General features: G+C 36.8%; 1 protein-coding gene across 4 annotated transcripts in view; it reads left to right on the forward strand.

Annotated features, from left to right (window-relative positions):
• The window catches only part of BAHCC1 (BAH domain and coiled-coil containing 1), a 104,983-nt gene that overhangs the window by 20,458 nt on the left and 66,638 nt on the right, over positions 1-17,887 (forward strand). For all 4 annotated transcript variants that reach the window (XM_075846152.1, XM_075846151.1, XM_075846150.1 and 1 more), the window contains one exon: positions 10,514-10,757. In XM_075846152.1, the coding sequence (XP_075702267.1) occupies positions 10,604-10,757 (154 nt within the window). In that variant the 5' untranslated portion in view covers positions 10,514-10,603. The remainder of the gene's footprint in view (positions 1-10,513; positions 10,758-17,887) is intronic.

The raw sequence follows: 17,887 nt of genomic DNA on the forward strand, positions 1-17,887 counted from the left end.
CAATTCTGCACAGTTTTTATAGTTGTGTGTGATATATATATATATATATAATGGTGGGTGTGTTTGTTATAATAAGATATAAGTGTGTGTGTGTGTACTATATGTATGCATATAAAGTATGATATTTGTACTATATGTATATATGGTATAACTGCGCGTGTGTGTATGTGTGTGTGTGTGTGTATATATATATATATATATATATATATATTTCTGAACATACTATATATAAATACATATTATAGTACACACACTCATATTATATGTGTACCATATGTATGGTTCTTGTGTCTATGGTATTATAGTGTGTATTATATGTATCTATGTGTGTATGGTAATGTATTATATTATACTATGTGTACTATATGTATTCATGTATGTAGTATGTAAGTGTATTATATTATAGTGAGTGTACTATGATGTATGTGTATTGTATTATAGAGTGAATATATTTGTGTGTGTGTGTATCGTAGTGTATTATATTAGTGTGTGTGTGTGTGTTCTGTGATATTCATATATAGCATGCTAGTGTATTATATTGTAGTATGTGTGTGTGGTGCATTATATTATAGTGTGCCTGTAGTATGATTATGTAAGTGTGTGTCTATTGTAGTGTATATTATAGTGTGGGTGTTCTATGTTATTTATTCATATATAGTACGCTAGTGTATTATATTATGTTGTGTGTGTGTGTAGAGTTTTATATTAGAGCGTGTCTATTGTGGTGTATTATATTATAGTGTGTGTATACTATGGTATGTGTGTATGTATGTATATGTATCTGCGTGTGTTGTAGTGTATTATATTAGTGTGTGTGGGTGTTCTATGATATTTATTCATATATAGTACGTTAGTGTGTACTATGATGTATGTGTTTAGTGTTTTAGATTATAGAGTGTGTGTATTGTAGTGTATTATATTAGTGTGTTCTATGATATTCATATATAGTATGCTAGTGTATTATATTAGTGTGTTCTATGATATTCATATATAGTATGCTAGTGTATTATATTAGTGTGTTCTATGATATTCATATACAGTATGCTAGTGTATTATATTATAGTGTGCCTGTACTATATATAAGTGTGTATTATATTATAGTGTGTGGTCTATGGTGTGTGTGTATGTATGTATGTATGTATGTATGTATGTATGTATGTGTGTGTATATATGTATGTATATATATATATATATATTATGCTACTGCATTATATTCTAGTGTGTGTACTGTGATTTGTATGTGTGTATGATATAGTGTATACTATGATACGTGTGTAGTGTTTTAGTGTGTATGTACTATGATTATGTATTTGTAGTGTAATGTACTACATTATAGTGTGTACTATATTGATATATAGTATGCTAGTGTATTATAGTGTGTACTATATGTGTGTATTGTATTATATTATAGTGTGTGTGTTCTGATATTTATTCATATATAGTATGCTGGTGTATTATATTATAGTGTGTGTGTGTTCTGATATTTATTCATATATAGTATGCTGGTGTATTATATTATAGTGTGTGTGTACTGTGATAAGTATGATATAGTGTGTACTATATGTATTGTAGTGTATTATATTATATTGTGTGTTTATATATTCATATATAGTATGCTAGTGTATTCTACTATAGTTTGTGTACTATAATATGTATGTATTTATCTCTGCGTGTATTACATTATATTGTGTGCTATATTTATTCATATATAGTATGCTAGTGTATTATATTATAGTGTGTACTGTGATATGTATGTGTAGTATTATATTATAGTTTGTGTGTGTGTGTATTGTAATGTATTACATTAGTGTGTTCTATATTTATTCATATATAGTATGCTAGTGTACTATATTATAGTGTCTATACTATATGTATGCATCTGTGTGTGCGTGTGTTGTAGTGTATTATATTAGTGTGTGTACTAAAATATTTGTTCATATATAGTATGCCAGTGTATTATAGTATAGTGTGTGTGATATATATATATATATATATATATATATATATATATATATATTTGTATGTTTGTAATTTTTATATTTCTACATATATACTATGGTAATGTGTAAATATTATGCATGAATTTATATATAGTAATATACTTACTATATATAAACTCCTGCATCATAATGACCATAAACAGATTGCAGAATGCACACAGACCTCATAGAAATAAGACACACATCATACTATATAAACATATAATACACACATCATGCTATATAAACATATAAGACACACATCATACTATATAAACATATAATACACACATCATACTATATAAACATCATACTCTAATACCCACATTATACTATATCTACATATCCTAGTTCACATGTAATCCTCTTCTATGTAGAATTTATTATTATTCCCACTCCAGACCCTTTATATCTTCCATGTACTGGTGTCGCCTGTGTACGTCTCTGTGGTATTTTGCATTGACAATCCTGGTGTATTGGAGACCCACACTCTCTTTATTTCCACTGTGCACTATTAAATATTAATACAATGCAGTTTGAGGATCCTACAGAGATTACATTCTCACTGACAGGGAAGTGTCACTTTAGATCAACTTGCACAATTACAAAGAAACACCCCTCCCCCCCCCCTTTTTTTTTTTTTTGCCCTTGATCTAGGTGGACCCTGTGATCTAGCGGGTAATAATCAGTATTATTAATGTAACTCACAGACCAGGCCATAATATATCTTGGTTTACATATGGACTGAATGCTGTTTTCATAGATTTTTCCTGCTCTTGCCAGGTCTCTATAGAGCTGAGGTGCTGGACCTATGGCCATGTGTCTCTTTTGATGGGCAAGCCCTATAGAATGGCATGATGCCTTCTCCTCCCTTTGCTGATATGGTGACTCTACCCAGGGCCATAACTGCTGCACTGATTTCCACCATCCAGCTGTGTCTAAAGCTTTATCTTAGCTGATTCCACTAATCCATAGTTTTGTATTATCCCCTATGTCTGAAAAATGGCTTTCACTGACATGTTTAAGCGTGTATTTGGAGCGACTGCACTGCAGGGGTACGGTTACCTCTATATAAGCAGAAATGCTTGTATTATACCGTCATATTTGTTGACAGCTGCAGCATACAGTGGGTTAATATCAAGCGTTGGTTTTGTGGGGCGTTATGCTGGTCAGTAAATTTCAGCCACGGTTTTAGCCTAGTAGGAAAACTGGTTCATTTAGTTTTTGCTTTCCTCGTATATTACAAAAAAAAAAAAAATTAAAATTTTACCAAAATTATTATGCCTCATTACATTATTTTGTAGGGTTTTAAATCTGAACCCCATCCCCTTTTTTTTTTTTTGTATAAATTTATTTTCAATAACTGGACCTTGGCTACGAGGTACGTGGCATATTTATTATTAGGAAGCCCCAACTAATATACATTGTAACATTGTAATAACATATAAAACAGAACAAAAATATATATGTCAAAAAACATAATAATGATATTATTAATAATAAAATAAATAGAACATATAAAACATTCGTTTTTGGCATATGTATGTCTATATATATATATATATATATATATATATATATATATATATATATATATATATACTTTTTTACAGCTTTGACTACTCACGTTCCACAAGAACCTAAAACATAAATAAAATCATGCTACATGTGATGAGTTGTTTACTAAAAAAAATGACAAATAATAAGGAATAAAAATAGAAAAAATATCCTATTTCCCCAGTAATCAAATATAGAAAAATAACCCAAATTTAAAAAATGTGTTTATATTTCGGCCCCAATTCCCATTAAGGTAATACTAAAAATATTAGGATATGTAAATAAAATGTATAAATTATTTAGAAAGCTAGTAAGACTCTTCAAGCTGTTGAAAAAAATAAAATAATAATAATAAAAAATTATAAATATTCCCATATATTTTAGGATAATGTGGTTTTTATTTTTTAAAATTGTTGAAAATGTAAAGATTTTTTTATTTGCATAACTGATAAGTTTATTTGTGTGTTTTCTCATTAAAAATACAAAGGTCAGACTCCCCATGTATCCAGGGTATATTTTCCCATTGCTCTTACAATGATGTAAGTGGTAAGATTATAAAAATGAGTATTGGAAACAGCTGGATATGTCCCAGAAGTGCATTTTGGAGTAGTCCCACAGTAAGGCAGCCTGGATGGAAGGAGAGGTGCAGCCCAGGGTTATGGAGGCAGCCTGGTGAAATATTGCACAGTAACAGGGCAGTAATTGTTCTGTATTCCCTGACAAGTGGGCACTAATAGACAAATGGCACATAAATAAGAGTGATCTTGGAAACAGGACAACACCATGTAATGTATACAATATTTTCCGTCCAGTCATCAGTTCTGTATTACTTGAGTACTTGGTTGGGCTGTCATTGTGTCCATCTTCACGGTTGTTCTGGTGTCATCATAAGAATGTAAGATTAGTGATTTAATATGGGAACGTAACACGTAAAAAGGTTGTTGGGGTATTCAAGGATATAAAAAAAAAATTTGAAAATTTTTTTTTTCTACTTTAAAATATTTGTTTTCATTTTGTAATTTTTTTAAAAAATGTTTTCTTTTTTTTTTTTTAATTGATATTTAAATTGTTTCATTGATATTTTATTTTATATTGATACCTAAAATATTCCAAAGGGATTTTTGTTTTCAAAGCCTCAAAACTGTGAGATTATTTTTTTAATTCTGAAAATAAAAAAATATACATTTTATGCAATTTTTTTAATTTTAATATGTATATAGAGCTTAACGTGAACAATACTAGCATTATATGAGGGTAAAATCTTAAATACAGACAATTTGACTGGCTTTACAGTCGATTTTAAGAAGTTGTACGTATATTATCCTATGTAAATTAATCTGGGTGAATACTAAACTGGTGGAGTGTTCGTTTTCCCCTACTTAAAATTATTATATTTTTTTGATTCTGTAAATTTACTGTATTTTGGTAGGTGCTAAAATTTTTTAGCAATTTTATCTTACATGCCTGTAAATTTAGGTAAACTGCATCCAAAATTGCCTTAGCGACCATGCTGGCCTCATGGGATACAATTGTAAACTATGATCAATGAATAATAGTAGTTGTCCGTTCTGCGTGGGCGGTAAACGTGGACACGGATTCCGTTATTTAGCGTGAATCTGTATATACAATTTGATTGAATAAAATCAGGTGGACCATATAAATCCAACAGGCCAAACTTTTACAGGACTGGTTTGAAATTCATTGATCACCGATCTAATTGGCTGATGTGAAGTTTATGCAGATCACGTCTGTCAAACCATTTGATCAGAGATCAGATTGGATTTAATAGGCTCCGTATGTGCCCAAACCACTTACAGATGTCATCGCAGACATGAGCCAATTGACTGATGAAAATCTGATGGATTCTAATACAATTCTAAAGATTATGTTTCTACTTTTGTCATGAATTGTTACTGTGTGGCACTGTACAATGACGGTCTGTATCCAGAATCACCTATTATTTACCCTCTAAACGCTGTAATCTGCATTGGTCACCTATTAGTTAAAAACATTAATTTGTTGCCCCAAACCAATCCGTGTTAGATTGTCGTCTTTCAAAGGGGGGTTCTCTGCTATGGGCAATGACTTTTTGTTCTAAAAAGCCTATGATAAAAAGCATGGGACACCTAGCGATCAGCTGTAATCCGAGGAGCTATCTGGGAGCAAGTGTTCAGTTTCCCTGCAGCGCCACCACAGGGGAATTGAAGCATTACTCGGTTCAAATTGAAATCAATGAGCTGTTCACGTGCTGGGTCCTCCAAAGTGAGAGACTCTTTATAGCCACTCTGCGTAATAATTGAGGTTCCTGAATGGGGATCCCTCCCTATTAACTCAGAACCAGTCTCCTTTAAGGATTCTTGGATCTACAGATGATATTTTACCGTGATAGACAAAGTAAAATGGCCGCTACCACTTGATAACATATAAAAGAAACCTGTCTAGATAAAGTCAACATCTTTATCTACGTGGGGCATATGCTGGTTAAGCAGAGTTTATAATTTACTTACCGCTAGGTAAAGAGTCCTGGGAAGGCCGCCAAGGCCTACGCTTAAAGGGACACTAAACCTTTAGTCTCTTATCTCTGTTTACTATGTAGTTGAATGTTATCTTTTGGTGCCTGGGAGCAGCCATTTTGGACTTGGAAGACTATGGTGTTCCTCAATGGGATTAATACGGAAAAGTCCAGAAAAAATTTGCTTTTGGGGGAGGGGAGAACTGCATTTTTCAATATGAATGGCCTAGGATGATCAGGAATAGAAACGTGACCTCATCCTATACCCTGTATGTGGGGTTCCTTTACTAATTCCAAAATACTTCGGATTTAAAATAGAAGTAACCGAACCAATATGGTGTCAACTCTCCCTCAAGGTGGAATTCCCTGTGGGTTGCGATATCTGTGTAGTGCAGCTTATTTCACAATGCCGCCAGAGTACACACTTTTCTCTTTATAAGAAATTCTAAGCTTGTCTTATTTATGATTGTTGTTACCGATCCCTCTCAGGGGAACGAGGGTGGGATCAATCTCATATGACAACACATTTATTAAGAAGTATCTGTTTTCTGTGGCAGATACCAGGACTGCGCGTATTAGTTTTGATGACCTTTACTCGTATATATTTACAAAAAATAAAAAAATATATCTATGAAAGATGTTTAGTCTTTGGGCGCAGGAGAAAAAAAATGTGACTACATAAATCTGTGTATTAGGAGCTTAAAATGAAAATGTTTACATGCAGTGAAAGTACCTTTTTTTTTTTTATTTTTTTTAAGGCCGGTAACAAAAAAAAAAAAAAAAGTCTTGTCACAGTGGTCAAAGGAAGAAGGGTCTAGTGTACAATGTATGTTCAGTTAAATGGCTATATTACCTTTTTTTTTGGCCACTTGACTTTGTATAAATCCAATGATTGGTTAATCGCACTCTTGATGCTCCTATAATTTAGTATTTTTAATTTTTTTTCCATCTGCAGTAGATAAAATTGTTTGATTATTTGGTTTGAAATTATTTAAAATTTCAAGGGTTTGTCTCATGGTCTTACCATGACCACCCCTTTTTAGATTAATGTCGGACCCATGATCAGCTGATCACCGCAGGTTCGACTTCAAAACCGCAGAGGGTCCATGGTAGACGAATTGTAGTTACGTGTCGGCCATTCAAATGAGTGACCTACCATCTATTCTATGGAACGCGCCGGGGGGGGGGGGGGCACAAGCCAAATGTTGGTACTACATACTTACTGTAAGCTTCTATTACTAGTTACCTATACATTGATTTTACATTTTTTTTTTTAAATGTCAAGATCATAATGATTCCCAATATGTGTGACTACCTCCGCCTTCCACTCGAGCCCAGGCCTCCCAGTCTTGACCATAAATATGTATGCAATGATCCAATCACGCATATATGGCCATCGGACGTCCCTTCTAGAAGTTTCTATCATCATCTAATGACTTCTGAATTGACAGACTTGAATTGAAAGCTTATGTGGGTCAATGCATGGAACACAATTATGGCCTATTTGCTTTTTATAACGGCCATATTCGACCCCTTTGGGTTTATTTCATTGAATTTTTACCCCCCAATCTATTAGTCAGTCCACTACTAATCATCCAATCCTCCTCCATCAACCGCCATTGAGAGTTAAGGTGTCCAAGCACACTTAAAAAAGTTGTCGGTACCCGTTGATTTTCCGCAGAACTAGCCGACTAATGTGTACTGGAGTCTCCCTATTCTTGCATTTATTAAAACCTAAATCATTGCATCTATCAAACTCCTAGGATTAAGGTAATGCTATGTGTTGCCCTAGATTTCGTAAGAAAGTTAGTCAATGTGTCTGGTGGTGGAGGGGGACATATCATTGGCATTCTCAGTCCAAGGATCATATGGAAAATTTGAAGAGTAATGGCACAAATAATTTTTTTTTCAGTATATGTACAACTTCTCTTGTGTTAGACCTCTTTCCAGCACTGTGAGAGTTAATGCTTCAACATTCATGCAAGATCTCCATTTACAGCTGCATGTAGCACCCACCGGCCCGTTCACATGTCCATGCTACTGTAATTATTGCAATAATTGGTAAAGTTAATGCGGGTTCCGCCTAAACTAATAATTGCCGTCCGTATCACGAATGGGTCCGAGGTGACCGTCCTCTTGTATCTTTGCTCTAATTGGAATATTTAGCTTCAATATAGATACAATTTACTACTGCAAATTTTTGCAAATTTTTGTCTAATTTCTAAACCTTAAATCGAGGTTTTTCTGCTGTCTAACATTTAACTATGTCGGTGCCTTGATCTGGAAGGATTGTGAGTTTTTGTAAAATTGGGCTCAATAGGGCAGATTTACGAAGATAGAGAGATATATATATATATATATATATATATATATATCTCTCTATCTCTCTAATTTATTTTAAACAGCAGAAATGTAATGCCCTTCTACATGGACCAATGATCTGGCAAAAGTTACTCCTACGAACGCTCGTTTCTGATAATTGCCCTGTGTAAACAGGGCAACACTCCGCCAATGAACGAGCCAATGCGCGTTAATGGAATGATCTGCTTGTTTATGTGGCCAATAAATTAGACGGCAGCTGTATCGTTGATCGGCGCTCGTTTGTACGGCCCATATCGAGCCGTGCAAAAGGACTTTTAGACCAGGCAGTCTAAAAATGCTCCCAAATGATCACAATGGCGTATGCTCTATAATAAATTTGGCGCATCATGTTAGACACTTGTCTCTTATACATACTTTCGGTTGGCTTCGTTTTCGTTTGGCGCATTTTACGCCACGCCCCCTTTCCTATAAATTTCTCATTGTCTAGTTTAGGCCATAATATCTTTACTTAAATTATACTAAAATGAAATTGTCGCATTTTTTACACATTCTAGATGCCCCAATGTCTTGCATAAAATCGCTTGAAGAAAAAAAATAAAAATTTCACCAAACTATTTAAAACCCGTGACCTAAGATTACTTATCAAAACAGGAAGTTTTTAGAAAATGTAAGCTTTTATTAGTTCTCTTCCTTCCAGTCACATAAATATTTTTCCAATAAAATTAGTTAATTTTTTTTTTTATATAGCCAAGGTGGTGTGTGTGTGTGTGTGTGTGTGTGTGTATTATATACATATAATGTATGTTCTTTTAAGCTATATTCATAATGGTTTGTGTCTATATATTAGGGTAGATCAGTAAAAACAACAAAAACTATAATCTTTTTCTTTTCTTCTAAGTCTAAAATCAACTGTTCATATTTGTAAATGGAATAACTACCACACTATGTGATGAATGTGTTTTATTTTTATGTTTTTTATGTTTTTTTTTTTTAATATTGTCAATTAAATTTTTTAAAAAAATATAAAATATTTGGCAAATTTCCTCCCGGTGGTGTGTGGGGTGTGTCGCCTTGATACTGTACAGAGCACACTTGTTACATAAGTTAGCACAGACTGTAAATCACGAAGCACCTATCTGTGAACACAAATGAATAAGTGTTTACCACACATGTTATAGAGTGTCTACCCTAAAAATAAGTGATTTATTTTGTTCTAAAATTTCTTGGCTCCTAAAGACGTGTTCATGCTGGGGACGGGGAGGAATGGCATGCACTTGTTCTTTGCATTGAACGTCTGCACATTCCCATTAGTGACCGAGTCAGTTTTATGGTTCACGTTACTAGCTGGAATAGCTCGGAGCCCGTCTTTGGGTCTTCATTCCTTCAACTGTAATTTGCCATGGAGGTCGGGGGCTTTTAGTTGTTTGATATATATACCCATGTCCATCCCTTCCACCATTAAAATATTTTGTTTATTACCAGAATATAATATTGGGGGTGTATGTGTTCGTATGTCATATTAAAAAAAACGCCTATTATTGGTTCTTGGTTGTAGAAAAATATCCATATCCAACAAGTTTAAAAAATTTCCAAAAATAAATTGTGTATTCGGGACAGTATAATCACATATACTAAGCCTATATTTAAATGGGGGTTTATTTGGGTAAATGGCCCAATATAACAGTGTGTGTGGCTTAAAAACCTAAGAAAAAAATTATTAAAAAAAATGTATGGTCTGTCAGGAAAGTCATAAAGGCCTTTTAGTGTTAATTACAAATGTGAAAACTGTTTTTGAATATCTCACTCATAGGCTGAGATATGATCTTTAGAAGTTACAGGCCCACAGCCTGAAGCTGCACTACTGAGAGATTCTGATGACGTCATCTTTTTTTCATGTGATCTGTCCGTTGCCATGGCGACCTTGTGTGGATCAAAATGGCTCTTTACTTCAATGTCCACACCTGCGTGCACACATTTGGTTATCTAAATCCACACATATATCTTTCACATGTGACATGTCAACAGTCCTCCTTTTATAATATATATTGATACTGTAAATAAACTGGCATTGCAATCTGTAGACTATACCAGGATTTGAATGTCATTTTTTAAAAATAATTTTTCTTTTTTTCCTCTCCCATAGAGAATGATACCGGAGCTTCAAGAGGAGCCCGGCAACGCCCCCGGGACTTCCCGCTAAACAGTGCTGCCCTTTATTTCACACCCTCCCGTGATGGACGGCCGGGAGTTTGTACCCCCTCCTCACCTGAGTCACCGCGGAGCTGGCCGAATGAACCCGCCTGCAGGCCACAGTGCGGTGCAACACCCTGGACACTTCCAGGCCACCAAATACTTTTCCTCACCCCTCCCAATGGCAACCCACACTGGTAAGTACCACCATATTGTATTCTAAATAATAATAATGTACATCACTTCTATAAGGATAGAGGGATTCTAATTGTAGGACTGGGACGTTTCTACACCAGCCACTAAATCCCTAAGAAGGTTTAAAGAATGGTCTATATTTTTGGAAGAGAGAGCGACATTGAGAGAGTGAGAGCCAGAGAGAGAGCTGGTTAAAGGGATTGAAAGAGGGCTAGAGATAGAGAGCGCTAAATAGAAAAATCTAGAGAGCTAGATAGAGTGATGAATAGAGCAATCAAAAGGGATAGATAAATAGTTGTATAGAGAGCGATCGAGAGAGAGCTAGAGAGATAGAAAGAATAGATGGAGAGCTAGATAGATGGGGGGGTGAGAGAGAGAGCTAGATAGATGGAGGGAGTGAGAGAGAGCTGGATAGATGGGGAGAGAGAGCGAGCTGGATAGATGGGGAGAGAGCGAGATAATCTACGTATATTTACTACTCTCTAACCTTTGATGTAATATGGTGGGAGTATCGCCACCTATATTCATACTATACACATTGTCCTGTTTAGATGTACACAACGGCGCAATTCTCTCTAGCATTGTGGTTTTTCACGTCCCGATTACTCAGGTGCGGGTCACTGGAGTCCATGTTTTGACGGACGGTGCTGGTCAACCAATCTGTCGGCAGTCCTCGTCCCTGATTGCAGAGCGGCTTATTACTCGTCTTGTCTTGTATGGGCTCGGATGTGGCTTATGGTTTTTACTTATGGTATATTTTATCTTGACAACCCGACTCAACGTCTGTCATGTCTATAAAATTTTACCTGTATTCACAATTTATAAATATGTTTTAAACTTACAAATGACTTTAGTATTATCGGTGTAGGGAAGCAAAATCTGCTGTTTTTCAGAGTTGCGAAGCATCTTTTCTTTAGTTATCTTTTTAAATGCGCCCTCTGACAACTTTAATTCTGTATACTCCCTTTTTTTAAAAAAATTAAAAAAATCCAACATTTGTTTTTCTTCTTGTCTTCATGTTGTAATCGGACATGACACAAGCCGGCAGGGCTGTGCTGAGCATCTAAAGTAAAAGGAACCATTGCATTCAATAACATGGATATCATGGAGGCAAGTCTGTGTGAGGGCCTATGGAAGAGAGTGCCCCAGTGCAGTGCCCTGTAACCAACTACAGGGTCTCAAATTTTCAATAGGCATCATAAGTCAACCATGGTGGTACTGGCCTAAGGGCCATGCTACCCTTCCTCCTACGAGGGATGTAAAGGGGGAAAATGTCTCCACTTGTGGCCTTTACATTTAGGGTGCCACCTGTATCCAGTCTGGATGATGCTAAAGTTGACATCTTTTTATGTCAACTTGATCGAACGATCTATCTTTCATAGCCATCCCAGTAGGTGTCCATTTTGTCAACCCCTTCTTTAAACCTAAATTTGCCTGGGAGGCAGCTTGCTGCAACACAAACCTTCCCCCTCTATGCTGTCTCTATTGGGAGACTAGGCAACTTAACTCCACCCCTTTATTTAGCCCTACCCTTTCACTTGTCCAAATCTGAATTAGGGAGGGCTTGAGAAACCGTTTTCTGTGCCATATTTTTTAGAAGCGTAGCCCTTGATGGAATTCTTGAATCTATATCCAGTCCTTGAATGTCGGGCTAATATTGAATAGTATTAATGACTATATGGAAATTAGGGAATTAAAAAAATGAATGACTATATTTATTCCATATGGTCCGGTAGATCCTTATCGGTGAGACTTATATTATGAAAAGTTAACTCTTCACCGTACACCTAGCCATGGTCTCTGGGATCAACGCTCCGTTATAGAAATGTATTATAAAGTATACAGACCATAGGCAACAAATTATTTATTACTACAATTCCTGTCCTACTCGTTGACATGGCATAGTGTATACTGCCTGTCAGTGTGAGGATTTACTTTATGGTTTTCGGTTTTTTTATTGGATAGAAATGCACAATTTTTATTTTATTTTGTTAAAAATTTGTACTCTATTTTAGGCTAAAACAAAAAAAACATTTTGTTTTTTAATCTGTCCAATTATTTATTTTGGTCAGAGAAATAACTAAAATGTTATGCTTTGTGCCTTTTTATATGTACATTTTTCTTTTGCTTTTTGTTTCAGAAACATTCTTTCATTTGGTGTTTTTAAAAATAAGCTTAAATACAAGTCTTTACTCGTCTTTCTAAGAATTACTTTTCCCACCCTAAAATTTGTAGCATTTCAGCCTGAGATGCCCTTTCATAAACCTCTTGTCTGTATAAAGTAAACCTTTGAATGATTATATGCCTTCATGTAAGTATATATAGCTGCTGTGTGTTTTTGTGATATTTTTAGATTATTCAAAAACGTGTATATATAATTTTTTTTTTCAAAATTATAATTTTATTTTTTTCCTTTTTTTTAAATTTTTTTTTTTTTTTGTTATATTTGTATTTCACGTTCTAGCTGTACACCCGGTTTAACCTACTTTTTGTTTACCGCTTGCCTCTCACATGGTAGTCAGTTTTAGAATAACACAGTAACTGTTATTGCTGCCGGCTTGATGAGCTGTGAATTCTAATGAATTTCTCTGTGCTATAATGGGATTACAATTAGCGCATGGATTAAACTGTGCCATGAAAATCACCAACACTGAGTATTACCAGTTGGGAAAGTGGTGACAACAATGTCCTGTGTGTCTCCAAGAGAAAGCCGCCAACCCATGTCTGGCGTCCATTGTTTAGGGCACAGACTTTGGTACATAAGTGTTGTGATTTCTTGTTTTTATTGATTGTTTTTGGAATTTTGCTCATAGGAGGTGAGGATGGGCCAATTTTATGAAATGTTTTTGAATTTTTATTTTTCATGTTACTTTTTGGTTTGTATTGGTCTAGCTGAGAATTTTTTTTTTTTTGTGTTTCTCCTGTATTTTTTACGATGGACTCCAGGGAAGGAAAGGGTTACATCAAAGAAGTAATTCTGTGAATGAGCAGTTAATTAATTCAATCTGAAAGTGTTGCTGCGAGATATAAGTGGCTTGAATTCTGGCACCATTCCACGCAGTGTAGCCAGGAATATCACATACCCTTTTTATGCCTGTGGTGATTTCTTATTATGGACGTTCTCAATAATTTACCTGACATGATCTGTGTGGATCTACCTACAGACTACACAGTCTACCCCTAGCAGGGGGGCTAAAATTAAAATTCCTTGCTGCATGACCGTAGATTTGGGGAACTGAGTCTTACTTGGAGAACTCTATACGTTTCTTTTAAGGGTAGAGACCTTCAAGTAGAGCAAATGAATACTTTTTTTAAGATGGGACCCCCCTACCACAACACCCCACTATCCCAGGACAGGAAGTCCCATCACTTGTCATTAGTCGTTCCTCCATTTCTTTCATAAATCCGGTAGGAAATGGGGATTAGGGCGTTGTCCTGAGCTGGGCCCCTTTCCTATGGGCTACATAGAAGCTGAAGTGGGCACTTATGACATACAACCCCTTGTTCCCACATGTACAGGATATATAATGTTATGTATTCTTATCTCATCACATAAGAGTAGTATGGAGGGGGGGGGGGGGGGTAAGGTGACAACCCTTAGGTCAGTCTCTAACTTTTCCCTATTGTTAGAACACAAGGGCACTTTTGGTCATGATTTACTTCACACGTGCATTTTTATTCTGTTGACCTAATAATTGCTGTTTTCTTTCCACATTCGTTGTCTTCAATGATGGTTTTTCAAGGTCAACTTAGAAAAATTTAAGAGACCTTGTTTTTAGGCTTTCCCACACATGCCATTCATTACCTGAAAGCTTCTGGTCTTCTCAAGTTTGGAGTTTGAAGGCATGCCAATAGAGGTAATCCATAGACTTGTAGATGTCTCACTGAGATTGTCTCATGGACCCCATAATGGGTTGGGAACATCCTCCTTTCATGAAAATACATGAACATGTTGGAAAGGTGTCTTCTATGTGGTAGAATTTCCATTTGTGGTCTGATTCTCCCGCGACAGATTGGCCCATAGAATCCGGCTATGTGTGTATCCTCTAATGGGGGCTTGTTGGAGTAATGGAAGACTGATGTTCCCGATTGGAACACTTTTTCGATATTTCTTAAGATCTTGCTGACTTCTAGAGCATCTTCTGTCTATGACCACCTTACATGACGGCTTGCACTGCATGTATGGAAGTGATGTAGGAACCACATTGACTAGTAGGCCTAGCCTAAAGGTGCGATGTCAACTTACTTTTCACCGTAGAACTATTTCATACCCCATTGTTTTGTACTCCCATGCATGGAAGAACCTATTGTGTGGGGTCAACCAATATTCTTAGACCCTTCCTTCACAAGAAAACATTGAAGAACTTGAGAAACTAATCATTGGTTGATTCGTAATATCCCATCAGCGATGTGTTAGGCCATTACAGATGGCCTATGGGAGGCATAGCTGATAGACCATGACCAAATCTGGTGGATGGGGCAATCCAAAGTCAATGGGTCCAAATTGCTAGGTAGCCCCCCACACACTTAGCTATCGATATTTCGGTAATGATACAGAGTTACAGTTCTACTGACCACGCTTTATGGCGCTTGTCATTCAGTAGCAATGTAATTCATCTGTCATCACATGTCTCTAGAATTCTTCCATGGCATGTATCTGCTCTTTCCCCCGTCTCGCTCCCCCCAATTTGCATGCAATCCTTGTATTTGTTTTGCAATAAATTAAGAAATATAATCAATATTTAGAGAGGACAGATAGATTTATTCCATTTGCATAAACAGATTGAGTGGCTGTTTAGCCGATATTTCAGCATGTCAGGCTGTTTTATTGGACAAATTGATTTACGACTGAGGTAGAACGGATTGGAGAAGACTTGGTGCTGATAGGAAGGAGATTTAGAGGGACAGAAGGCGGTGTAGAAGGATGGGGTCCGGGGGAGTCTTGCTCCTTTCAAGATATGTTCTTTACTATGTGATGCTGAAATGTTTCCAGCCCTTTTAGTACACGAAAATAAATAATAAATTTCTGTTCTACAATTGTTCCCATTATCTTAGAAGGAGCACAGTCATAGTCACCTCCTTCTATACCTCATATTGACCCGGGACATTCAAGTTTACTGGCTGGTTCTGACCTCTTCACTCATTCATGGTGTGAACTTTTCCATCAAAAGTGGCAACGGTCATCTACCATGTTGGATTCTTCTGATCTGTTGAGCTTCTTGAGCCTCTTCCCTGTGCCAAATGGTCTTAACCTCATACTCCTTGGGTAAACTGTTGGGTGTAGTTTTTGGGTGAAACATTTTTTGTCGAGGGCATGGTTTCTCAGCTTGCCCTCTCTCCGTTCCAGAGGTATGTCCCTACTACCGGTCACTGCTCTCTCCTATCTTCAGCCATCTGCCACATCAGGTCGCTAAGCTAACTTGCCCCTCCTTGCTCCAACCATGTTTTCTTGCTTGAAGCCATGGCTCTCTGCTTCTTTCTGTCTTCATCGGGTTGCTGTGGCCAGCGACTACCTCTGGTGACGTCAGTCTTGGCTGCTTATTTAAAGAGGAGTTCAACTTGCCATCCCTTGACTCTGACCCTTGACCTTGTTACTGGATTTTGCTCCTGTCTTGCTCCTTTTAGATTTGCCACCCGTTACCTGTTTCACTTCCGATTTTGACCTCTGGCCCATCCTCTGACTATATCCATGTTTCATCCACTGACTTGTATTCTGACCGATTTTATAAAGTGGCGATTCCTGGCTTCATTCCTGACTATGCCACTGATCTCGCTCCAAACGTCCCAAAGTAATGTCCGGTCGCCGATTGGTGACTACTCTGTGGACCGCGACCTGGGAATCCGACTGGGAAATTCCATACCTAGTGGTTAAGTGTGGGAGATTCCTTCGACTCCGCACCCCGGACTAGCTAGTGGCAAACCAACTGTGGCTCAGAGAGTCCCCTTTCTAGGACAACCTTCCATGTCAATTTTGTTTTTGAAAATTCTTGACTGTTTCCTACTAATAACGTGGCTTTGTTGAATTTGCATGTTACTTCTATGGAAAGGGGGAAGCAGCTACCACGCACCTGTGGCACTACTTATGTCAGGGGACTATTGGGCAGCCCCTCCTTGCCACAGTAGATGTAGAGAAATACTTGGGTACCCCCAAAGACATTACAGGCATGCAATGCCAGACCTGTAATGTAGCGATATATATATTCTATTCCCTTTGAGACTATGACACGGGACAGGCTTAGATACAAAGACATGAGACCTACACATGGTCCTTCCTTTCGTAAATCCTTTTGGAAGGGTATGCTTGGCAATTGTCGGCGCTGGCCAGAGTTCCTCCGTTTTTGTCAGTGATTTGGCTATATTTTTTTTTTTTTCTAGTAGCACTCACAAAACACCTGCTCTATCAGCCTGGACCCCCCCACAAGTGACGACTCTGCTCAACCACTTTAATTAAAGAAAGTAATGGATGAAACGCAACACAAAGACCGGCTTGTAATCAAAGCCCTTGTAACGTAACACGTGGACACTGAGATCACCCCTCGTCCGGTACATGTATGATTCTGCATGTACGTTACATGATACTGGGTAAGAATATACGGCACCATCAAAGTTAAATGAATAGTTGGCTGGAGGTGCCCTGGGCTTCATGAATTAATTAGTGTATGCAGCTTTCCTGTTCATGCCCCACGTAAAATCACATTTTTACTACAAATACGGTTACTATGGGCTTTTGTATGGATTTGTCCTAGCCCTGAACCTTTTACAGCAGTTTATGAGGGTTACTTAAAGGACAAGTCTAGACACCATTGAAATGAACATAAGTGGTCCAGTAAGTGTTATTATGTCCAATAGGCAAAAATCTGCTAAAATACCCTTTCCTAAGTACTTTTTTTCCTAATCTGAAAGTCACTCCCATCATGCCTTAGGATAGAACACAGACTTCTTATTCTCTTTACAGTGGGTGGAGCTTTCTCCTGTGCTCTTTATCGCCCTCTAGTGTGTAAAGCATGTATGAGCGGGCCAGTTGGAAAAGAGAAACCAATAACTAATCTAAGACCTGGGTCTGATAAGCAAAATATATAGAACTCTATAGAACACTGCCCCCTATGGAAAAGAATATGTCAATCTACAGTAT

Source organism: Rhinoderma darwinii, chromosome 13 (assembly GCF_050947455.1).
Source record: "Rhinoderma darwinii isolate aRhiDar2 chromosome 13, aRhiDar2.hap1, whole genome shotgun sequence".
Taxonomy (NCBI): Eukaryota; Metazoa; Chordata; class Amphibia; order Anura; family Rhinodermatidae; genus Rhinoderma; species Rhinoderma darwinii.